This window comes from Salvelinus sp. IW2-2015, linkage group LG15 (assembly GCF_002910315.2).
Source record: "Salvelinus sp. IW2-2015 linkage group LG15, ASM291031v2, whole genome shotgun sequence".
NCBI classification, from domain to species: Eukaryota; Metazoa; Chordata; class Actinopteri; order Salmoniformes; family Salmonidae; genus Salvelinus; species Salvelinus sp. IW2-2015.
This window is the reverse complement of record NC_036855.1, coordinates 59,490,563-59,516,155: the sequence shown is the minus strand read 5'-3', so window position 1 is coordinate 59,516,155 and position 25,593 is coordinate 59,490,563. Positions and strand designations below refer to the sequence as shown.

The 25,593-nt window shown below is 43.3% G+C and overlaps 1 protein-coding gene across 1 annotated transcript in view; it reads right to left on the bottom strand.

Annotated features, from left to right (window-relative positions):
• The window catches only part of LOC111973819 (copine-7-like), a 39,090-nt gene that overhangs the window by 5,253 nt on the left and 8,244 nt on the right, over nucleotides 1-25,593 (bottom strand). Inside the window, 16 exon segments of the mRNA XM_024001234.3 lie at nucleotides 204-440; nucleotides 4,340-4,473; nucleotides 4,796-4,847; nucleotides 5,997-6,051; nucleotides 11,185-11,318; nucleotides 12,410-12,469; nucleotides 13,174-13,260; nucleotides 13,471-13,569; nucleotides 13,727-13,816; nucleotides 13,912-13,995; nucleotides 17,547-17,621; nucleotides 21,404-21,478; nucleotides 21,737-21,783; nucleotides 21,786-21,840; nucleotides 21,842-21,885; nucleotides 21,888-21,918. Of these exon segments, the coding sequence (XP_023857002.3) occupies nucleotides 204-440; nucleotides 4,340-4,473; nucleotides 4,796-4,847; nucleotides 5,997-6,051; nucleotides 11,185-11,318; nucleotides 12,410-12,469; nucleotides 13,174-13,260; nucleotides 13,471-13,569; nucleotides 13,727-13,816; nucleotides 13,912-13,995; nucleotides 17,547-17,621; nucleotides 21,404-21,478; nucleotides 21,737-21,783; nucleotides 21,786-21,840; nucleotides 21,842-21,885; nucleotides 21,888-21,918 (1,359 nt within the window).

Here is a 25,593-nt window from a genome sequence, read left to right as displayed (position 1 = left end):
TTTGGAGGTCACACTGTGAGACTTAATGGCCGCCAGCATCGCTATTATAAAAAGTACTGCAGTTTCTGAGACCTTGGAGACCCGCGCCTCTCTGTTCTTTTGTCTTGGTTGGAATATGACTGCGGCATAGCAGAGTAGAGGGAGGTAGGGAAGGTGGAGGGATGGAGGCATAGAATGAGGAAGGGAAGGAGGGCTATACTGACCGTTTTGAAGTCTCTGAATGGCACAAACTGCACAATGTCTCTGAGGACGGGCTCTCCTTTGGGTGAGCGCAGCACCCCGTCATCCCCGTCCAGGATCTGCATGTCTGTGAAGTCTGCATTGCCCACGCCAACGATGATGATGGACAGGGGCTGGTAGGAGGCACGCACGATGGCCTCGCGTGTGTCTGCCATGTCTGTCACCACGCCGTCCGTGAGGATCAGCAGGATGTGGTAACGCTGGAGGTGAGAGGAAAGAGGAGAGGGTTGCGGTCGCGTGTTAACCTTTGGTCACCACACACTTCAGTGCCCTTGGTTTGTCTGTGTGTAACACGTTATCCTCTGAAATCTGACTGCTCCCACTGAGAAAAGTAATAATGTATTAATCTCTAGTCCCATCAACACCTCTCTCTCTCCCTGCAGGATATCAATATGAATGAGAAAATCCTCAACATCTACAGATATCCTACATTTGCCTAAGAATTTTACATATGAGGTCTATAAGTGTATTTWATTTTTTCCCCCACCTTTTTTTAACCAGGTAGCAGTTGAGAACATGTTCTCATTTACAACTGCGACCTGGCCAAGATAAAGCAAAGCAGTGTGACAAAAACAACAACACAGAGTTACAAGCAAACAAACGTACACAATAGAAAAAAGAAAAAAAAAATCTATGTACAGTGTGTGCAAATGTAGAAGAGTAGGGAGGTAGAAAATAAATATGCAATAGAGGTGAAATAATTACAATTTAGCATTAATACTGGAGTGATAGATGTGCAGATGATGATGTACAAGTAGAGATACTCTGGTGCAAAATAGCAAGAGGGTAAGTAATAATATGGGGATGAGAAAGTTGAGTGTGCTATTTACAGATTGGCTGTGTACAGGTACAGGGATCGGTAAGCTGCTTTGACAGCTGATGCTTAAAGTTAGAGAGGGAGATATAAGACTCCAGCTTCAGTGATTTTTGCAATTCGTTCCAGTCACTGGCAGCAGAGAACTGGAAGGAAAGGTGGCCAAAGTAAGTGTTGGCTTTGGGGATGACCAGTGAAATATACCTGCTGGAGCGCGTGCTACGGGTGGGTGTTGCTATGGTGACCAGTGAGCTGAGATAAGGCGGGGCTTTACCTAGCATAGACTTATAGATGACCTGGAGCCAGTGGGTCTGGCGATGAATATGTAGCGAGGGCCAGCCGACTAGAGCATACGGGTCGCAGTGGTGGGTGGTATAAGGGGATTTGGTAACAAAATGGATGGCACTGTGATAGACTGCATCCAGTTTGCTGAGTAGAGTATTGGAAGCTATTTTGTAGATGACATCGCCGAAGTCGAGGATCGGTAGGATAGTCAGTTTTACTAGGGTACGTTTGGAGGCGTGAGTGAAGGAGGCTTTGTTGCGAAATAGAAAGCTGATTCTAGATTTGATTTTGGATTGGAGATGTTTAATATGAGTCTGGATGGAGAGTTTACAGTCTAACCAGACACCTAGGTATTTATAGTTGTCCACATATTCTAGGTCAGATCTGTCCAGAGTAGTGATGCTAGTCGGGCGGGAGGGTGCGGGCAGCAATCGGTTGAAGAGCATGCACTTAGTTTTACTAGCATTTAAAAGCAGTTGGAGGCCACGGAAGGAGTGTTGTATGGCATTGAAGCTTGTTTGGCGGTTTGTTAGCACAGTGTCCAAAGAAGGGCCAGATSTATACAGAATGGTGTCGTCTGCGTAGAGGTGGATCAGAGAATCACCAGCAGCAAGAGCGACATCATTGATATATACAGAGAAAAGAGTCGGTCCGAGAATTGAACCCTGTGGCACCCCCATAGACACGGACAACAGGCCCTCCGATTTGACACACTGAACTCTATCTGAGAAGTAGTTGGTGAACCAGGTGAGGCAGTCATTTGAGAAGCCAAGGCTATTGAGTCTGCCGATAAAAATGAGGTGATTGACAGAGTCGAAAGCCTTGGCCAGGTCGATGAAGACGACTGCACAGTACTGTCTTTCATCGATGGCGGATATGATATMGTTTAGGTGCACCCATGACCATGATATCGTCTGAGGTGAACCCATGACCAGCTTGGAAACCAGATTGGATAGTGGAGAAGGTACGTTGGGATTCTAAATGGTCAGTGATCTGTTTGTTAACTTGGCTTTTGAAGATTTTTGAAAGGCAGGGCAGGATGGATATAGGTCTATAACAGTTTGGGTCAAGAGTGTCTCCCCCTTTGAAGAGGGGGATGACTGTGGCAGATTTCCAATCTTTGGGGATCTCAGACGATACGAAAGAGAAGTTGAATAGGCTAGTAATAGCGGTTGCAACAATTTCGGCTGATCATTTTAGAAAGAGAGGGTCCAGATTGTCTACCCCAGCTGATTTGTAGGGATCCAGATTTTGCAGCTCTTTCAGAACATCAACTGTCTGGATTTGGGTGAAGGAGAAGGAGAAGCGTGGGGAGGGGCTTGGGCAAGTTGCTGCAGGGGGTGCTGAGATGTTGGCCGGGGTATGGGTAGCCAGGTGGAAAGCATGGCCAGCCGTAGAAAAATGCTTATTGACATGATCGATTATCATAGATTTATCGGTGGTGACAGAGTTTCCTAGCCTCAGTGCAGTGGGCAGCTGGGAGGAKGTGYTYYTATTCTCCATGGACTTTACAGTGTCCCAAAACTTTTTGCAATTAGTGCTACAGGAAGCAAATTTCTGTTTGAAAAAGCTAGCCTTAGCTTTCCTAACTGACTGGGTATCATCCTATTCCTATGTATTCTCCTCTCAGATGCCCCATGAGGCCTTAGGGATTAAAGTGCCCCGGCTGCAGTTTTAACTCATGTCCTGAATTCTTTTTGCATTGATCCTTTGGTCTCATTTACTGATCAGAAGAAGGGATGATTGAATAATAAATGAAGATCAGTACAAGGACGAAGGAGAAGAAACGGACAGAATGATGGAAAAGTGTTTCAAATGTAATGGGAATAGCCAGAGGGCAAACTAATGTAGGAAAACATTGATATTAAAGGCCTTGGGCATTCTTGTTAACTCAATCCTTACCACGTTTCATTGAGAGATTTTAAAGGTGCTTATGCRGAACCTCAATAAATTATAACAGATTTATACAATGGGTTGGTCTAATCCTGGATGCTGATTGGTTAAAATCGAGTTCCTGCCGGTGTCTATTTCACAAGTTACCACCGGCTAAAGCTATGAAATGCCTATTTACTGTTCCATCTCACTGCGCAATCCACTGTCTCATCAGCCCAGCCAGACAATTTATAAACTTAATCTCCACTGTAAAAAGCATCTAGACATTATCTCCCATTTCTTTTAGGTTTTCAACAGCAGATATTTTTATAAACCTTGCTGTCTGTGGTCACCAGGGTGCTCGTTATGGCGCACACCTGTCACCAGCCTTATGCACATTTGCGCATAATGACACTCACCTGGACTCCATCACCTCCCTGATTACCTGCCCTACATATGTCACTCCCTTTGGTTTCTTCCCCAGTCGTCATTGTTCCTGTTCCATATCGGTGCGCTGTATTGTCATTTATTAAATGTATTCACTCCCTGAACTTGCTTCCCGACTCTCCACGTACATCGTTTACATTTGTCTTTCCAGCTTCAGTTTGAAGTAATTGTGCTAGCTGTGTCGTTGGCTAGCTCCTCCAAACAGTGTACTAGTGAGAGAGCAAATGTTCTATGCCAGGCGAAATSGCTCATTGGTATGGCTGTATCCAAATGTCACTAGAAAACAGTTTAAATAAACAAATGCAGCTACTTATGTCACTCTGGCTGCACTGTTTGTGACTGTTAGCCCAAGTTGGCTAGCTAGCAATAAGGGGATAAGAACGTTGCCAGTCAGCATGACAATGAACATTTAGAACAAATGTCAATAGATAATTCCCTCAAATACGGTGTTTGGCGGATATATTGGCACCGTTTGCAGGCCCGAGACTAACACCCGTGCCAATATCCTCCAAACACGGCTTCTCGGGCATTATCACTTAATTAGACAAAAACATTTAATAGTGAATGACATCGCTATCATGTTTTTAATTTCTACACAATCATACATCATACATATTTTTCTCCATATCATGCAGGCCTGTACTGTACATCACTCCATTACAGCAGTAAAGGGACACTTACTGAGGCATCTTTGATGGTCTCCTCTCCTGCTGAAAGCTTGGCTATCCTGCTGATGATGGGAGAGACGTTGGTGGGGCCATACAGCTGGATCTTAGGCAGACAGTTCTGGTAGGCCTCCACCACCCCCTGAATCTCTGATCACACACACAAACACAGACGTTCTACTGTGGGTACACGCCTTAAAGTAGCACATTGAGGAAGGAAAGGAGGGAGACGGGTGGGCTGGAGCAAAATAACTAAGGGACAAAGTATTACTGGAAATGTAAATTTGTAGTGCTCTGTGTCCATTAAAGATGGATTCTGAGAGCGGGGAAAGCACTCTCATGCTCCACATGCTATCCAGTATGCAAATGTTTCATTGTAAAATGTCAGCGGTAGAGATTGATGGAGGGTCGAGCAGAGCTGCTGAGATGTTCAGAAGTATAAGGTACCCAGAGGAGGCTTCATCTCTGTTACCTTCACATTCATCGTCCTCTGGGTTGAAATTGATGGCAAAGTCATGGGACACCTGTTTGTTGGGAAATAAAACAAGGTCAGACACTGTTGTACTGGAAATTAGGGTAGACACAAAATCCCTATGCCTCATTCAAAATACAACTGGGGTCTTCAAGGACACTCATTTATTTCAGTCCACATTTTACGATCTTTTGAATGTCTGGAGTAGGGGTGGAATAAATGAAAATATAGGACCATAAGTCCACATAAAGGTTACTTTGAGTATGAGAATGACCCTGTTCCTGATACAAAGTGGTCCAGTTATCTTATTGAACAAAGCCACAGCCACACAGCCTTTTGAGAGCTTTTACTATTTTGGGTAAATACAACAGCTTTGGGCTCTTGGACTATTCTAAGTGACAGCAACAATACAGAATTTACAGATTTGGTTTTATAGCATTTTAGCAGCCTGGGGTACAGAAAGTGTTCAGACGTGGCATTTTTCTATCCTTTTCTATTCTATACCTTTGACAAGACAGATGTCCTTAAGTCATAATTACAGAACTTACAGTAGGCAAGACTATTTATAAGCCAATGCACAGAACAGAACAGAAGCAGATCCTGATAGCCTTATTTGATCTTTTCTCGGTCTGTTGACCTGCCAGTACTTCAGTGTGCCTGTGACTCTCCATCTCTGGAAGCAGTCTGTGTGTCTGAAAGCGATGTGTGTGTGTGTGTGTGTGTGTGTGTGTGTGTGTGTGTGTGTGTGTCGAAGGAAGCGGTGTGTGTGTGTGTGTGTGCGCGGCACTTCAAACCCTCTCCCCAGGGTGCTAGTTAAAACAACAGCCAGATCTCTGTTCTCCATGCCAAATCTGCTAAAACAACGCCCCTCTCTCGCTCCTAAAACCTTCTGACAAGTGGACATCAACACCAAGGAGCCTTGCGCCACACTGCCTGCTTGCCATTATTTTAATTTCCTCAGAACATGTTATTTTCTCAGGGACATGTATTTCCAGAGAAGGGGCTTGTGAATAAAAATAAACTCAATTATGAATTTGAAATGTGAGATTTTGACAGAGTGACGAATGGTGTCAGGATATAGGGCAATCAGCCCGTTCAATATATAGACTCAGGGCATGGGCAAATACCAAGAGGAGAGAGGATGGAGGGAAAATAAGCAGTGTGGGGAAATATTATAACAACTAAACAAGATAATACTCACCTCATAATTGGGTGGAATTCTGGCACCAAATCCCAAGGCGGAAAATCTTTTGTCACTAAAATGTAAAGTAAATCAGTCATACAATAATACTGTTGTCGCTGTTACAATAGAGAATACACTCTCATTGATCAAATAGAAGATACTTGTTGAGAACATTACTGTAATTTATCTCTTTCACACAGGAAAAACTACACTGCAAATCCCTCCTTTTAAGACTTGTTTCCAATTTAACCAGTTAGGACACTCAAATGGCAATTTAAGAATTGCTTCTATGTTCCAGCTGTCAGTTTGCACCTATGGGGTGAGATTATGTTACTCTCCGGCACTAAGTGGAAATTGTGCCGTCGCAATTGCTGTATTCCCCACATCATTATCGGTATCATTCTAATATGATGAGCTGATGTAGTACTATATGCTCTGCCATATTGAATGCATTACTCTTTGTCAGGAGGGCAGGAGAGCACTGCACTAGAGGAATGAAAGCAGGAACTGTGGGGGAGAATGAGAGTGTAAGACACAGTAGGACAGAAGCAACACCTGCTGGGAAATACCACTAGACATACAGTAGATCTGATCACACGGTGAGCTGTGGGGCTCACTGAGCAGTATGCGAGCCGAGACAAGAAACAATACAGGAGTCCTCATAGTGCAACGGCAAAAAGAGAGGGTTTAAGAAAGGATTAAAATGTGAGATGGTTAGTGAGATACACACATTCCCTGTCAGAGAACGAGAGCTGTATCTACCACTCTCCAATCCATGGCACTGTGAACATGTGTGCTGGGCTGTGTTAGTGTCTTTTCCATCACATTAGTAATACTGCCTAAATACATGATTTTGTCTCTGCTTTCATGCAGAAAAAAAGTGGATTCTCGAGCACCGTGGCAATCTGAATGAACATCTCCATAATAACATCTTGGTTTCAGTCATCAGCATTTGAAAGGAGCTGTTTTAATTTATTTACTGCAGCAGGAAGGGGAGAGAGTGATGACATGGGCTGGGAACACTAAAGCAGGAAGTAATAAGCATTCAATTGAAGATTTGCCTGTAAGCCCTCATTAGAGACAACTAAAGGGTCCCCTTTACTCTAAACTTGAATATCCCATCTCTGGCTGATTGATATGTTTTCCAGCACCTTAAAAAATAATTGAAAAACAGATGATGAAACCCTTCTGGTCTCATCATCCACCCTTGGGAATTAAGAATGATCATCTCTGTGCTAAACATAGTAATCTTCAATTGGGCTTCCTCTGTCTCAGGAGATGGTATACTCTCTCAGGATGCCGCTCTCTCATGAGAAAGAGAGAAGCTGCCCGCACAACCAAGGCCACTACAAAGGCAACTGGTTTCCAAATGCGCAAAGGTTGCTGCCATCCCCGATATTCACGGTTTGCTWACAGCTGCTCATTCTTTTCTCTCTAAAGACTGACAGGGGAGCATCTAACAAGCAAGCCAATCAAAATTATATTTATTTTTTCAAATCAAATTGGGCTTGGTGGATGTACAGTACAACACATGTGAAACGTCATCCCCAAAACCATAGTCCTTTGCTCTAGCAGGCCTAGTAATACATGAGGTCACGCACAGACACACGCACAGACACAGACACAGACAGACACACAGACTCCGATCTGTCCATTAGAGGAAGATGCTCAGACTGCCCTCTAAGCACAGAAACTCAAGGCCCCATCTCTCTGATTCAGAGGGGTTGGTTTAAATGCGGAAGACACATTTCAGTTGAATGCATTCAATTGCACAACTGACTAGCTATCCCCTTTCCCTTTCCCTTTCCCTTTCTATCAACCCAGGGAAAAGGGAGCTGGTAAAACATCTTGGATCAATGAAGGAAAGCAGCAGACGTGATTTCTCTCTCTCTGCCCCCAGTCGAGTTATAGAAATGCTCTCTTTTTGTTCCCTCCATCAACACTTTGGTCCTTAATCTCCTTAATCCTCAGATGAAGAAAGAGGGGAAAGTGGACCTCCTCTCTCCCACCACCCTCCATGGGGAGATTTACGCAGATTCTGTCAATGGCTAATCCTGCGTTTAATGAATCCCACAGGACAGCGCTATCCAGGAGAAAGGACAGGAATAACCTGCAGGAGCAATGGAGGTGTATGAGAACAAAATTGGCTGCAACACAACGTGCCGAAAACACATTTTCTCTGACAGCAAATCATGACAAATGAGTGAATATACTGCATGCAGGGTCAAGTTGGGCGGATAGTTTTGTTAATTATTGTCTGTAATGCAAGGGAGATCCATCACAATGGGCGAATGAGAAATGGGCATACAACATACTCTCTGCTCGGCGGTGGCAAAGCCAGTTTCAAATTCTATAATACAATTCAAACTACTCAACCACTGATGTCTGATATCGCTGCCTTGAATAGCCATCTTTGACATACTGCCGTTGTTGTTTGTCTTGTATCTTTCTGTTCTATCTAGTCCGTGGTGTTTTTTCCAAACAGAAAGCTCATTATAATACATCAGACTTTTTCATTTTAACATAACGGCGAGATCGACCTGAAACAACTTCTCAAAGTTCCCTCAGCGATTTATCTTACTTTTCTCCTCTGACGCAAATGCAGTCAATATGTTCCAAAGCTCCTGTAGTATCAAGAGAAGAGGCTGTACAAATACTTCCACTGGAAGTGGCTTTCAAGTCTGACTATGGTTTCCCCAGATAAAATAGACGTTATCTGGGAAGTAGCCTTTCTGTGTAGTGGTATACATATTCTCTTTGATTGTGCTCAACGTTTTAGGATTCTTATGGCTTTTCCAATTGAGCCTGGATGAAACATCACAACCTACAGGTTGGTTCAGTGTGTGTGGAGTAGTGGTCCGCCTCTGTGTCTAGTTTCCTCACATCTTTTCTTAAGCAGCACATGGCTGTACTAAGTGATAAGTCCCAAGTAGAGAACTAATTATGTTTCACAGACTGCTATGCTGTGGAGGACTACCACCCCGGTAGACAGCCATATTTCAACGTGGCACCAATAAGAAGAGTGGGAGAGCCAARTGTGAGGCTGTTCACAGGCCTGTTTATGAGGATGGCACCAATGTCTGGGCTCCATGTTGGCACCTCTTTTGCACTTCCACGTGACATGRTGTGAGAGCGGATCTTGCARGCGGGTGTCTTCACTGAGCCCCGTTCCCCTCTCAGTAGGAGAACCAGCCACTTCCCACACAGAGCMAAAGGTGCCCGGCTCCTAATCCAGCTCCTACTGTGTAAATGTGATCACACATCCCCTGATGTTCACCACAAGAGGCCTGCATGCCCACGTTGTGCACCTGAATAACAGCCTGACGTGGGAGGAGATAACMCACAATATGTAATGTAGGCGCAACACCTAAAGGCATGTTTGTGACACCCAAACTGAGTTAGCTACCTACACATCTCTTTTCCAGGAGTTTGTGTCTCTCCAACAGGTCTTCTGCTGTTCTAGAGTTATCTCTTGCATTCTTTAATTAGGCAGCCAACGTTCTCCACACATTCAAGAGGAGGAGCCAACACTGGCATGACTCACAGTGTAAATCCTCATTTGGCTCTGTGCCGACAGACAAGAGGATCTTTCCTCTAAAATAGACCCAATTTGAAATAATTTGTTTCGAATTAACCAGTGTCTGACAAGACTGCCTCCGATAGCCSTGGTGTATATTGAATAAATATTGAATTAGTCATTTATAAATGAGGAGTATAACAATAATATAATAACCAGTCAATGACATATCCTTAACAAATACAGTATACAGAAAGTCATGTGACCACACACACAAATTAAAATATACAGTCTGTCTCTCCAACTCTCCCCAGCCATTGAAACCATTATCTCCCCAAACCCTTAAGAGGCCTGTGCATCCTTCTTCTGGCATCTCTCCACTTCTGCCTATGGCTCTGCTGTTGCCTCTCCTCTGCCCTTTCCTCTGTCTCTCTCTACCCCTGTCTCTGCCCATCCTGCTACTGTCCCTCCCTGCCTCTGCTAATCCTGCTGTGCCACTGCGCCAGGTTGGGTGTCCTCTCCTCTGGATTGGGGTAATGATCCCCTGSCAGCCGTGGAGGGGGATTTGGCCGCTCCGCCAGGCACAAGCAGTTTGCCAGGCTGAGACAGAATAGGATATCACAGGGTGCAGTGAGCACCACAGGACAGAGGAAATGCTGCATCCGCCACCACGAATGGAACAAGACCTGCTGTCTACTGCACTTGGAACCATTTCGCTTTGTGCCCATTCCAACAACAGCAGCAGAAACAGCAGAGGCAGCAGTAAATCTAAGCAGACCAGCCTCATCTCTAACACTGATTCTGCCTCCAAGCAACTTCCTCTGAGATTTCCTCAGGGCCTCCTCATGCATTGCTAATGTCTGTGTAAAGGCAATTTGTTTGCTCTAATTTCCTCCTAGTAAGCTGGAACTATAGGGATTTAATGAAAGTGTTGGCAGTGGGCATGAGAATTGCAGGTGGACCTTAATTTAATTAATGAGTGAAAATTACTGTGTTTTTTTTGTTTTGGCGGTGTCAAATCCACAAGCGGCTCCTTGCGTTACCTTATCTCGGACACTGCCACTGGATGCAGCAAAACCACACCGACTTTATATGGGACAAATCCCATGCAGCCGTGTTAGAAGTTCATGCAGTCACATTACAAGTTCAGACACTCGAACGTGTGATGTTATAGTGTCTACACCTCGATTAGACTGATAGCCTATCCCCATCCAAATTAACATGAAAACATGCACACTTTCTATCGCAGTTTTGAACTTCTAACGCGGTAGGGATAATAGGAAGGGGGTGATTTGTAACACACAAGAACAGCCACTCAACGATTTGCGGGCTCATACCGCAGTTAAACCTTCAACACCGGCAAAACAACGTGAGTTATCACTCGATCTGATTGAATCGAGGCCTTATCATTGTAATGATTGTTCAACTCTGTCATTCATTTTCCAACTCATGCTTCAGTGAGTTGTAGAAAGAATCCTCTGAATTCTATTCTATTTCAGCATTCCACGATTTCCATTACCTCCTCATAGCTGGGAATTAGATGGAGTAGAACCACTGTCTCGGTACATTATGAGACATCTACCAAATGGAATGTAAAAAGTTAAATTTCCCATTGATAGACATACAGAGAGCAGCCCTACAGATAGAGATCAGGATGAGGCTGGGCAGAGAGGCGTGGTGCTGACTAACCTGTCATAGTCCTGACAGATCTCCCCCACTGCTATCAAAGCCTTCAGATACTCGTTGGGCTGGTACGGGTTGATGTAGTGTAGGGAGCAGCTGTTCCGTGGGTCTCCGTTGGAGGCTGTGAAGTCAATGGCCACCTAGAGCAATGACAGATTCATAGAAGACTGTAAACAAACCAAACACCATAAACACTAGACCTAGGGTCTACCTGTCCATGCAGGTTGTGTTGAAGCAGGCTATTCTGTACAGTGCTCTGTCAAACTTGTGTTTCTATAGAGGAAGATTATGACAAATCAATTGACTTCCATTGTGTAAGTGTCTGGAGCCTGCGCCATTGAGTGACATTTCAACCCGGGAGCGGCCTCACAAGGTCTTAAATACTGTAATATCATCGCAATCATGTTCTCAAGCATAATTGCATAACTGCTTACGCAAATGAATCTGTATAATATATGGTGAAAACATAAATATCTAAGATACGTAAATGAACATTGCTGAAAATTTCTATTTTTATGTCCAGTCATTGCGCAGATGTTCTCAGAGCAATTTATACGACCAACATATGTGCAGGATGCGTTGAGGGCATGTAAAAAGGAGTGACAAAGGACATAGATAGTTCACTTATTTGACGTCAGCAGTGCTAAAGATACGGGCACAGGGAGAACTGCAGCTTCTCAACAAGGGAAATTATCATACAAATATTCTGCAGGTATTCTTTTAATCATTAGTGCATTATCAAAGGACTTCTATAGTGTTCTTAATCTGTGGAAAGTGATACCTAAGGCTGTCTATGCAACAATGAAGCAGTGCTCCTAACATAACAGATCCCCTAAATTAGTATTCATTATTGCCTCCTTCTAAGGAGCTAGCCTTCAGTGAGAAAAGCATCCGGGCACACCGGAAAATGCCAGTCAGCAGGGTAATGTTTAATTATTAAAAAATGCAGAATGTAATGTTTCACACTTARAGAATGTAGCATTTAATCAAAACACTGGCCTTGATGACAGCACTTAGCCTGGAAATGGAACACTGGTTTAAATTTCAAAGGCAGGTTAAAATACTACGCCTATTGTCTATTCCAACACCTTAATGAAGGCAAGCAACCATTAACATGTATAGAATGTGTAGGCARTCAGTGGATCGTACACGTTTGAAGGTTAGCATAGCGTTGTACCATGCTGCTAAGTGATGATGACATGCTAGTGCATGCATCGGCTGCTCAACTTACTGTAAAGTGAATTTGGCATCCTCCCATGATGTAGTCGAGGAAGGAATACACTCTGTGAAGCTGCAGAACAGAGAGGAAGCTTTTAAACTAAACCCCAGAGGGTGGGGGTTCGGACTTGGTAGAGTACTCATCAATGTTTTTAGATGAGTTCCAGTTTTAACCAATGGCTGTTCCATTTACAAAAGAACAAGTATGTATTTTAAAACTATTATTAAACCACTACTCAGTAGCAATCACTGTTTAGAAAACTAGTATTATGTAGTAAGCATGAACATGGAGAATGGTGATGATTTAGTCTGAAGGCGGCAGCTCTGTGATGTGCAGTGTGTTCTCTCCATGCCAGTTAGAGATCACACACCCAGTGGGGTGGCAGAGGATTCCAACTGAGACACAGCAGCAATCACATGAGCTGGGCGCAGTAAACTAATGAATCCAAATGAAATAATCCAAATGATAGGCTGCCTAAACAATAGGCCTGAGAGACACCAAAACAACTATACCAATTTTAAAAACTTTTCATTTTTAAAAGACCTCCGAACTAAAAACACGGTGACAGCCACCCACAGATGTAGTCATTTACAGAATTGGGTAGCGGGGGTGGACAGTAAACTGAGGATAATCGCATTTCTGAAAGGAGCAGTACTAATTTATCAGCACTATGTGTACATGTTCTGAGAGAGTAGAACCGTATAGCAAAGAGACAGGGATGATTCTCTATGTATTCAATAGTGGAGAGTTGCTGAGCTGTAACGGCTGGCTCTAACCTTGAGATCACTGAGGATGACCACCCCAGAGTTTTTGTAGTTCTTTTTCTTCAGTTTGTACTTTGGATTCATGCAATCCCATGTGACCTTCAACACAAGAGGTAGACAATACATACAGAAACACAGTTAGGAGTCGTGACTTCTGCTACAGACCTGTGGTGTGACTTGCAGAACATAGAAGAGCAGCGCGACATTTCTTTAATCTATTTCTGTCTTTGTCAGAGATAAGTGACACATCAGTGACACACATCAAACATTCAACATTGACTGACAGCACTCTCTCTCCTTTCGACTGACCTTGCTTCCACCGCCAATTTTCTGCATTTCTCGGAAGGTGGCATAAAACTCTCCGATGAAGTCGTGTTTTCCTCTGGAGTCGGAATCCCAGACTAGGCACTGTGACACAACCAGACAGTGACAGACAGAACCCTCTGATATTGACTGTTCATTCATCAGTAAGTTACTTCATTCACCAGTTCCGTTCATTCATTCATCAATCAATACCACAGCAGCAATGTTAAACCATCACACTATGACTTCCTGTGTTTCTTACCTTGAGCTTCCTGTCCTCATCACAGCTACACAGAGAGATGAGAGACACTTTAAAGGGCTCCCACACGGGGTTCAGGTTGTTTTTGATTACCTGCAACAGCAAGAGCACATTAGACATGAGTAACTTTCACCACACATGGAGAAGGAGAGGTAGATACAGAGAGGAGGAATGAATGTGTCTATTACCTCAGTTCTGTGAACGAGCTGTTCCGTCCCATCATCGTTGATTCGATATATTTCCAAAAAGGGGTCTGACTTACTGAAGAGATCCTGCCAAATATACAAACCAATCAAACATAAAAAACACATTCTGGTTGAGCCATTAATGTACAGTCATTTATCTCAGACAATCAAATAACAAACAAGTTGTTGAAATCACACACACACACAGATGTCATCATGTTAGCTTGGTCCTCCTGGTGCTAAATTTGACACAGCTTGTCCCCTGCCTGTGCATGTGGTGTATTGTTCACTGCTGTGACAAATCAAATCAGGAAAAGGGCGTGAAAGAGTAATTTGACATTGAGTCTCAAGGTAAGCCTGAGCGCAACTACAGCTTGTTTGGGTCAATTGATTGTTTAGGGCTCAACAGACAGTATTTCTGTACATTGTGTAGTGTATGTGTGTGAGAGTGTTAGAGAAAGGAATGGAGGGAGAAAGAACGAGTGTGTGAGAGAGTGAGAGGGGGGCACAAAACAAGATATTTAATGTCCCCATTTCTCGCTGCATTAGCCTGATACAGCTCCACAGGGACAGCCAGGGAGGAAAGAGAGGGAGGTAGCCCCCAATATCGTTGTCACGGCAACCCCTTGCCAGTGGCGTCACTGTGGACTGACGTGCATTACAAGTGCATTTGTCTGTCAACATTTAATCCCTGTCCAGCAATAACAGCTCTCACCACTTATATAATCAGCACCATTAATTAAGTTACCTATACCTTTGACCAGCACGGTCTACTGAGTTCCATAATGTTACAAGTTCCATAATGTTACAAGTTCCATAATGTTACAAGTTCCATAATGTTACAAGTTCCATAATGTTACAAGTTCCATAATGTCCTCCAGCAGTCTGTTCAGTACCTTGGATAGCGTTTCAGGCAGCATTACAGTATTGGAAATAAATGGGGGATATTTCATTGCCTGATTCATGTTGGTCATACTGTGGTTGTCACAGCAACTCTTTCCATCTACAATTATATATATTTTCTACGTATCTCACTTCTCGAGCACTTTGAAAACAAAAGGTTAAACATTCAAGAAGTTTAAATGTAAACCTTTGAAAAGGTACTTTGTCCGAGCCATCAACCATTGTGCTGGTAAATCAACTACAATATTAAAGTGCCTCATCACATCTGATCACCATTGTGAAGCAGGCAGTATTTATAGCCTGTGTGGTATAGATCATGTGCATAGTCTATTAGAGTACTATTTCTCAGTGTAATGGGATCCTCAAAGTCATTGGAATGGACAGATTCCATACAAAGATAGTAGCCTGGCAATTAATCTGCCTGAGCATGTGGCCATCCCCCCATGCCCCCCTCCCCCCTCTCCCACTTTCCATCTCCCGCTCTCTGACTATCTTTCTCCCACCCTAAAAGGGTTATTCGGCTTTCCCCATAGGAGAACCCTTTGAATAACAATTTTTGGTTCCAGGTAGAATAATTTTTGTTACAAATAGAACTGTTTGGGGTTTCATGTAGAACCCTTTACACAGAGGGTTCTACATAAAACCAAAAATGGTTCCAACAGGAACCAAAAAGTGCTTTTACCTGGAACCCAAAAAGGGTTCTTCTATGGGGACAGCCGAATAACCTTTTTGGAACCCTTTTTCTAAGAGTTAAAGTAGTTTGCTGACAGGGTTGGGCAACTGAAATGTAATTATGTCAATAAGAAAAGGAAAGAGAACGTTTTAAAGCACACCCTACCACCATTGATGAGTTTCCCTGCATCCAATGTACACTGAAGATTCSATTAGCCTTTATTGTTTGTGTCTAAATCACAAACAGTGCAATTGGAAATCTGTGTTTATTTCCACATGGAATTGCTCATCATGACCCTATTTCTACTGGGTTAGGTCCAATCAGCCAATCATAAAGACTGTAAATTGCTCTGATGAATACACACCAAGCGGACCTTTACCGCCACTCCCTGTTAACTTTCTCCAACACGGCTTAGAGTCAGAGGCCAATTGCACCCTTTGCTTAGTAGCATTCTGAGAGCATAGAGAGGCAGGAAGAAGATTTCTGCTATAATCAATGATGCCAGAGAGTTATTCCAGTCTTGTTGACTGAGATATGAACCTTCTGCCTTGAGCCTTGTGTGGGTGTGCCAGCTCTACTGTAGGTGCCTCAGTGCTCCAGCTCCCAAAATCTGCTGCCAAATATCTTTTGTAACCCTCCTAAATGCTCTACCGACAACAAACGCCCTCTTTCTGCGCTCACCATGCATTTTCCATAGATTTTTTCCGTCAAGCCATTTATTGAAAAACTACTGCTGTCTGTGCTGTCTTTGCACAGAGAGCCCCATGTTGGATTGATTTCCTCATCTTGTGTTAGGGCGCAGGAATTTAGAGTTGAAAAGGACAGGTCGATCATGTCCTTTGGATATTGCAAGGCAGCCTTTCAGAGCCGGGATACTTGAAATGTATAAATTCATAAATTACAGACAAAAATGGAATGGTAGGAAAAAGGGGGAGAAACGGTATTTTGCAGATAATCACTAAGATTATGTTTTAGCCTGAGGCAGAGAAAGTGAGGGAGGAAGACCCTGAGAGATATGCAGAGAAAAGGAGGAAGACCATGAGAGATATGCAGAGAAAAGGAGGAAGACCGCGAGGATTGCACAGAAAGGGAGGAAGACCCTGAGGGATTGCAGAGAAGAAAAGGAGGAAGACCCTGAGAGATATGCAGAGAAAAAGGAGGAGACCCTGAGAGATATGCAGAGAAAAGGAGGAAGACCTGAGAGAATATGCAGAGAAAGGAGGAGCCTGAGAGATATGCAGAGAAAGGAGGAGACCCTTGAAGAGAGACTTGCAGGGAGAAAAGGAGGAAAGCCCTGAGAATATGCAGATGAAAGGAGGAAGAGCTGAGAGAATATGCAGAGAAAAGGAGGAAGACCCTGAGAGATATGCAGAGAAAAGGAGGAAGACCCTGAGAGAGTAAATGCAGAGTAAAGAGAAGGAGAAAGGCGGAGATATTAGTTGAGAGACAAGGAGAGAGAAAGATAGAGAGAGGATAAGTGTGGAGGTGTTCGGGTACGGCTTGTTGCTGCTGTAGGAAGAACAGACACCTGCAGAGCTTCAGGGCCAATGGTCCATTGTGGGATGCTTTGTGTGGAGGGGCTGTTTGCAAACAGAGAACCACACCGTAACACCGCTTTAGCACACACACACACCAACACACAAACAAACACGCACACACTGATCTCACCCTCATCTTCCTCTGGCTATCTGTCAAAGGTCCATGACACACCATTCTCACAATGCTTGTCTCAACGGGGAACCAGCATTTACAGAAAGCCAAGTTCAATTCAGACTTAATAGAACGAATGCTGAAATGTATGTTGTATGCCTTTATGTCATATCCTCCAGTAAATACAGTGTAAAGCATATGGATCTAAATAAATGTTACATTTATGTGTAGAAAATCCATATCATCATTGTATATCTTTCTTGTCTTGTTAATGACTGATTATGTCAAAAAGAGATAGATCCAATCTTGAAATCACAATTACAGGAGAGAGGTTCAACAGCCAGCAATAAGCACAAATTCACCCATGAACTATATTGACATTTCCATCAGGAGAAGGCCCCTAATCCCTTACCTTATCATCCAGTTTCTTAGCACAGAAGAACAGTTCAACATATCCATTGTTGCCAGAAATTTCTTCAGCATGTACCTGAAAAAAGAAAAAAGGKTTTTTTAGTAAGTCACATTTTTGCCAATGAGAATATTTTATTTTCCCCAGGCAGACAGCCTGTTGTATGACATGTGGACAGGACCATGAGTGTTATTACTTTAAAACTTCAACAGAAAGCTCACTCAAGCCCAGAAACGGATGTGGTTCCATTACTGTAATGCAGAGCTGGCCAAACGACTGCATGGGAGCTGGGTCCAAACGTAGTCCACAAGACTGTTTGGTTGGCCCCCAAAAGGAATGCACTAATAGCTAAAAAGTGTATTATTCTGCATATTTGTGAGAGAGAGAGAGAGAGAGAGAGAGAGAGAGAGAGAGAGAGAGAGAGAGAGAGAGAGAGAGAGAGAGAGAGAGATTATAAAATCCATGTACACAAACAACAAGTGTTCAGTTGAAAATTGGCAATAAACACACAGATTTCCTTCCTCAGGGCCGTGGGGTGAGACAGGGATGCATCTTGAGCCCCACCCTATTCAACATATACACTGAGTGTACAAAATATTAGGAATGCCTTCCTAATATTGAGTTGCACCCCATTTTACCTTCAGAACAGTCTTGGGCCCAATGAATCTCAGTAAAGAGAAAAATAATGGTGTTCCAAAAAAGCTCCTGTTACCAGGACAACAAATACAAATAAAATCTAGACACCGTTGCCCTAGAGCACACAAAGAACTATACCTACCTCGGCCTAAACATCAACACGACAGTTACCTTCCACAAGGCAGTGAAGGATCTAACAGATAAGGCAGGAAGGGCCTTCTACGCCATCAAAGCAAATATACAACCGGTCAACCGTAATCCCAATTACGATCTGGCAAAAAATACTTCAATCAGTTATAGAAGCCATTACTCTCTATGGTTGTGAGGTCCGGGGTCGACTCACCAAACAAGAATTCACAAAACGGGACAAACACCCAATTGAGACTCTACATACAGAATTCTGTCCAAAAATATACTTAGTGTACAACGCAAAGCCCCAAACAATGCATACAGAGCTATTCAATTCTATAACCACCTAAAAGGAAGCGATGACCACACATTCCACCACAAAGTCCTCACCTACAGAGAGATGAACCTAGAGAAGTGTCCCCTCATCCAGCTGGTTCTGGGGTTCTGTTCACAAACCCAAACAGACCCCACAGAGGCCCAGGACAGCAACACAATCAGACCCAACCAAATTATGAGAAAACACTAAGAGAACAATTTGACACACTGTAAATTATCAACCAAAAACAGAGCAAACTGTAATGCTATCTGTCCCTAAACAGTGAGTACACAGTGGCAAAATACCTGACTACTGTGACTGACACAAAATTAAGAAAATCCTTGACCACGTAAAGACTCAGGGAGCATAGCCTTGCTTTTGAGAGAGGCCACCATAGGCAGACCTGGCTCTCGAGAGAAGACAGGCTATGTTCCCATTACCCACAAAATGAAGTGGAAACTGAGCTGCACTTCCCAACATTCTGCCAAACATATGACCACATTAGAAATACATATCTCCCACAGATCACACAGACCCACAAAGAATTTGAAAACAAATCAAACATTGATAAACTCCCATATCTGATAGGCGTAATTCTGCAGTGTGCAGTCACATCAGCAAGATTTGTGGCCCGTTGCCATGAAAACAGGGCAACCAGTGGAGCACAAGCAACATGGTAAATACCACCAATATTTATCTGTTTATTTATCTTCCCCTACTATTCATACTACAGCTATTTGCACATTGCTAAAACACTGTACATAACACTTTAAATGTCTATCTTTTTTAAACCTTTTTGAGTTCAATATTTTCAGTTAAATTCTAATCGTTTTTGGTTGATGTTGTTTTGTGTCTTCTCACTTTTGTTTATTGTTTATTTCACTTGCTTTGGAAATGTAAACAAGATTCCCATGCCAATGAAGCCCCTTTGAATTGAATAGAGGTAGAGGGGAGAGGGGAGAGATGAGAGGGGAGAGGGGAGAAAGGAGAGATGAGAGGGGGGAGAGGGGAGAAAGGAGAGTGGAGAGGGGAGAGGGGAGAGGAACTTAGGGAGAAGGGAGCACTCTAAAAGTAGACACTAAAAGCAGACACAGTGTTGCATAGCTAATGGTGTGGTCAGAGCCCAAAGAGTTCCATATACACTACAATGAGCCCATTACAGTGAGTGCTGCTCACCTTCAGAACCACTCCTGACGAACAATTAGAAGGTTACAAGTCATCTCAACACATTAGGACAAATTGTATTGGCCCTTTACTGCCCCTCACCTCCTAAATAAGTGTCATTATACGCCGGTAAGCCAGTGAATCAAGTGCCGTCTATCTAACAGGACTTTATCTGTGTTAAAATGCACGACTACTACAATAATGAACAACATCTGTTGACTCAAAACAACAAGAACATTTCTACAGTGTATGGTTTCTGTAATTCAAACAGAAGTGTGGCAATGGTCCAGTAACAAACTCTATGGGTCTCTCAGCTTATCAATAATACAACACAGCAAAGCTATAACACTTGGTGCAGCTTGTCAAGCTTTCTGTACGTACAGTATGCATCTTGGATTAATATGATTTATTGTATCTCATATCATGGTGCCATTGTCCTGGTGAGTGTTGTGTAGGCATAATGTGTATTGGATTGTGGCCCGGCTATGAACGTTCCAGTCAGAAGACCATTGTAATGTGATGCTTGCCAGTGGGAGCCACAGTAACTGCATACAACAGTACCTTAATCCCTACCATTTGATCAACTGTTCTCCACATCCCATGTCCCCATGTGCATGATGGACATCTGAGAGATGTGTTACAAAGACTGGGGAGGGATTTTTCACACAAAATAAAAACTGTTGTCTGCTGTTCTGCCACCTTCCAGATTAGCCTGCAGGCACATTACAGGCAGACGCCATGTCATTGGGATCCATCTCACGGACAGACCTGACAAAGCCCAGGCCCATTATCATATCAGGAAAAGCCATTTTCAGAAACACCACGACACAGGTTAGCACTAATTCACTAGAATGCATTAAGCCCACACTGCTACAGGACTGTGCTTAAACAAACCCATTATATCCCCCATAACCGCCTCACAGCAAGCTGGCGTCATGTGATCGCATCCAATCAATGGTCATAATGGCAACACTAGCCCGAAGGGAAAGATCCTCAAATGCCATCTTTACTTTGGCCATTTCCATCACAAGCAAGTAATTCTCAGCCCTTCTCTCCAAGGACAATTTATGCGTAGTTTGTTAGGGTACAATCAATAAAGATAGGTATCAATAAGGCAAAAGGTCTGTTGTTGACAGTATCAGATTCACTCCTTGGTTAAAACCCCTTCTATTTTCTCCTCTCATCTCTGCAGTAGAAGAAGGCACTGAGAGATCAGAGACTATGCCCCTCTGATTTAACAGGAGCAGTGAGGAACACTGACTCTTCCTCCCACTCCACTAAAGGTCAGATTTGCAGGCTTGTTAAACAATTTCTCTGTGTTGTTCCCTTTTGTATGGCAATGTAATGTTGGCCTGGCAGATGGTGTTGAGACCATCCAACAGAAACAACACTCTGGGCTTTAACGTCCCCCTCTCTTTGTCATGACAGATATTGTATATGAGTCATGATTCTTTGTACAGAGAAGCATCCTTACATCACAGGATTCACATCAGCTACTTTGCTTTAATTGCATGAATTTATTTAACAAGTCAATGCATTTGATTTTGCGTGCCACTGTTACTGCAATAGTGAGCTGGGAGTGAGATCAATAGGAAGATGAATAGGTGAAACCTACCGTGATGGTGGATTTCCCGGCGTACTTCGCATACTTTAGGAATAAAGGCTTCACCATCTTCTTCTGGGCTACAATCTGTGGAACACAGGAAAACTATGAATGACTGGTGACTAGTGAAGCAGTGAGAAGTATTAAAATAGTTGAGAGCAGTTATGACGAGGACTGAGTGACCTCTAACCTTTAACCCTCTGGCCTCTGTTTTGTGCTGAGCAGCAACTCGGCACATGTGTTCCATTCAGTTTATTGTGTTCGTGTGAGTGATCTTTGATTAGACATAACAGCAGTGGTACATTGGATAACTGAAGTGGAAGGGTTCACATTTCAGTACAGGACTGTGCCGAGTGTACACTCCACTCCACCCAGGAAGTCGTCATCGCGGTGCCAATACTGTGGGTGCCATGGATGTCGTAGACCTCGAACCGCAGCTTCTGCACTTCTCTCAAAGTAGTAGTCCAGGGTGAAGACCTTGGCAAAGACCGGTGCAGGTTGCTCTTGATCACCTCTGTCCTGTCAAGCTGAAGCGACAAGAGGGGGAAAAAGGCACAGAATTAGAATGTTGGACACGGTGTTGGATATTACTGGAGAAACTTGACCTCCAACTCAACTCTCTAATGAGAGCTTCCTACCAATTAAACATAAAAAGTGCAGTTTTATGCAATGTACATTGTATTCAGTTCATTTGCAATTCTAATAATGTATGGGACATGGTGATGCATTCATGGGCACATGGAAATGCAGGAACTACAGCCAAATACCCATCTGCACCTGGATCACCGCTACAAGCCATGTTGGCGTTCTTGTTTGTTTTCCTATTGATTAGACCAAAATGTAAATCTTGTTGAAGCTCTTGTTCACACAGTGACAGCAAGAGGATTTTAGTGGACTGAGGGCTGAGAGCTCAGCAAACACACAGCTCATCCATTGCCATGCTTGGACATTCATACACCTGTTTATCTAATACACCTGGTTCATGCCTGAACTCTCCACATTGCCACCTGCTTTCAGTGGAGCACAGAGGCTGTGTTTACGCAGGCAGCCCAATTCTGATCTTTGACCAATCAGATCAGCTCTTTTGCCAATAATTGGGAAAAATATCAGAATTTGGCTGCCTATGTAAACCCAGCCAGTGTACCCATCTAGCACCCAGACAAATGATGTCCCATCCAGTAGCATCCAGCATCCAGTTATGTCCAGTACCAGATAAATTATTGTTCATTTTTCTCCAAGCTAGGTATTCTGAGTGGAGTCAACTCATCATCAAAAGCACATGTGTCCCCTAAAGATGCCATCAGTAAATTAAAGTGACCTAAAAAGCTGTGTTTGAACCATGGTTTAAGTGTTTCATGGTTTAAGTGAATCAATGGATTTCAAACTGGAGTTATTGAAAAGGCATATTAAAAAATAATTCAAGCCTAAGGCATCTGTCAATCTAAATCTGGTAGAAACTTAAAATGCCATWAATGTTTTACTCGTTTTCCATTTCATTAAATTTGAGGAAAAAGTTGTGATGGTAAAACAGAAGATAAAGTCAGAAAGTTGTCAAACACAGGTAGTTAAATATGAAAGGCAAATTGACATAATCTGCATAGTTTGATCTAAAAAAGAAATACTCTAGAGATTGCCATCAATCTCAATACAGGCCTAGCCATCAATCTCACTAACAACCTTACCATAGCAAAGCCAAATCCCACCTGTCCATAGAGCGCAAATCAAGAATGAAGCTCCCTGATCAGCAGCTCTGTCAAAGCTCTCTAAAGTCAGAGTCAACATGGGCCCCACACACCAAACGCCATGAACATACATGGAACACATGGTACACACATGCACTTCCACGTTAACATTCAGATATTCAGGAGTTAATCCTACTGCTTTGCCTCATGCTGTTGGCCTTGAGCTGACGAGAACACACACAGACACACACACACACACGCACATACACACACACTCACAATGGTTGATGAGAAGCAACAGAGAAAGCATGCACCTTTTCTCACTGACAATCACTGTAGAATAAAGTGTCTACTCTGCCCGTCCTAATTAGCGACACCTCAAGAGTGTTAAAGACAATGTTATTAAGTATAATGATACAGGTGACCTGAGGAATGGGGGTGGGTTGTCTTGTTATTCATTATTGACCTTGCAAACAGTACAAAGAGTGGTTAATTTCTCAGGAGATAACAGCTGAGACATGTTTTAATTAGACTCTCTAGCCCTCCTCCTCTCGCTGTTTCTCTCATTCTCTCTCTCCATCTCTCTCAGACTTTCTCTCTCCATCTCTTCCTGTGCTATCTGGTTGGACATATTTGTGAACACTGACAAGTTAGTTTCCGTGTGTGAAGAAAGCTACCCAGAGCCACAGAGGAAGGGCTGTGCCTGTGTGATGCCTACCCCTGTGATGCCCATTCATCTGGGGTGGCAGGGAGAGTCTACAGAGAGGTGACTGTCTGACGTATGGAGGGATCTCTGAGGTCCCAGGGAGTCAGCTCCCTCTCTCCTCACTCTCTCCTCACTCTCTCCTCCCTCTCTCCTCCCTCTCTCCTCACTCTCTCCTCACTCTCTCCTGCCTCTCTCCTCACTCTCTCCTCACTCTCTCCTCACTCTCTCCTGCTTGCCAGCAGAGTCGGTCCTGAATGGGAGACCAGATGCTGCTGGAAGTGAGGTTGGAGGGCCAGTAGGGGGCACTCTGGCCAAAGGAGCTCCCAATAGAGTACCACAGTATGAGTCGTAAAACCTAGCGGACAAACAAGAAAATGGTTCCAATCGTTTTTCCCAGAGGTGATTTTAGAAATACTTCAAATAAGGGCTGTTTTTGGTGTAGGATTACCCTGGCGAGAAGTTTTGATAACCGTGTAAATGGACATGGTGACTTTTATCAATATATTTGCCTGTATTTACCACCCCAAAATGAAATGCTATTTAGCTGCTAATGTGSCTATCATAAAATACTACAAATGAAATGATGATCTGGACGAGACTGCCTAATCGAGGTAAATGTAAGAATCATTTGGGGTGGTGCAGCGGTCTCAGGCACTGCATTGCAGTGCTAGAGGTGTCACTACAGACCCGGGTTCGATCCCGGGCTGTATCATAACCAGCCGTGATCGGARGTCCCATAAGGTGACGCACAATTGGCCCAGTGTTGGGAGGGTTTGGCCGGGGTAGGTCGTCATTGTAAATAAGAATTTGTTCTTAACTGACTTGCCTGGTTAAATAAGAAACACATATCTAATGTTAGCTAAATTTAAGAATTAATAACTTGGCAAAATGTCTTTAAATTGACAATTCTGTGAACTGTCTTGTGCAAGTTTTAAATTGACACAATACCTGTTAGCAAAGGTGTCAGCTAGAGATGACGTGCAGGAGCTTGGATTTGTAGTCTTGCATTACGTCTACTTTCATGCTAATTAGGATTTTCGAATCTGAGAGTAAATAGAGACTAATATAAGTCACCTTGTCCGAGAGAGATTTACATGGTTGTCAAAAAGTCACGCCAGGGTAAGCCTATACGAAACACAGCCCTTATTCTAAAATTCCCTACGGGAAAAATGTATGGTGGAAAAATGATTGGAACCATTTCCCTGTTTGACCGCTAGGTTTTATGCGTATTATGACACCCTCACTGTAGGGCTCTATGCCCCAGGGCAGTGAAGGGGACATTGCACTGAGTAGGGTCTTTCAGATGGGATTTTAAAATGGGTGTCCTGACTCTCTGTGGGCATAAAAAAATTCCATGGCACTTATCGTAAGAGTAGAGCTGTAATTCCGCGTTCAAAACAACTGTGAACTCTAGAAACAAACTAGCTCCAACTGGGATAAATCTTTTTGAACGGTCATCCAACTCGGAATTCCAAGTCGGAGACTCGGGCATCTTTCTAGAGCTACGACTTCCCGACCTGAAGATAACTGATGTCATGATTTGACCATGTGTTTTACCCAACAGAGAACAGAGGACTCTCATTAAGTCATTTTCATAAAGGGAAGGTGGTATCAGTGACAAACACTAGAATGCAAAAAAACGCTACAGGTGGAGGGAGGATTCAGAGAGGAAAAATGTGAGTCGATATCTTGATACCTAACTTTTATAAAATAAGTATAATCACATCTTCAACTAAAAAATGTATGAGGTTTTTTTGTTCCCTTGTGTCCATGGAAGCACCGCTGCAACGCATTATATTTTACAGTGAAGGCTG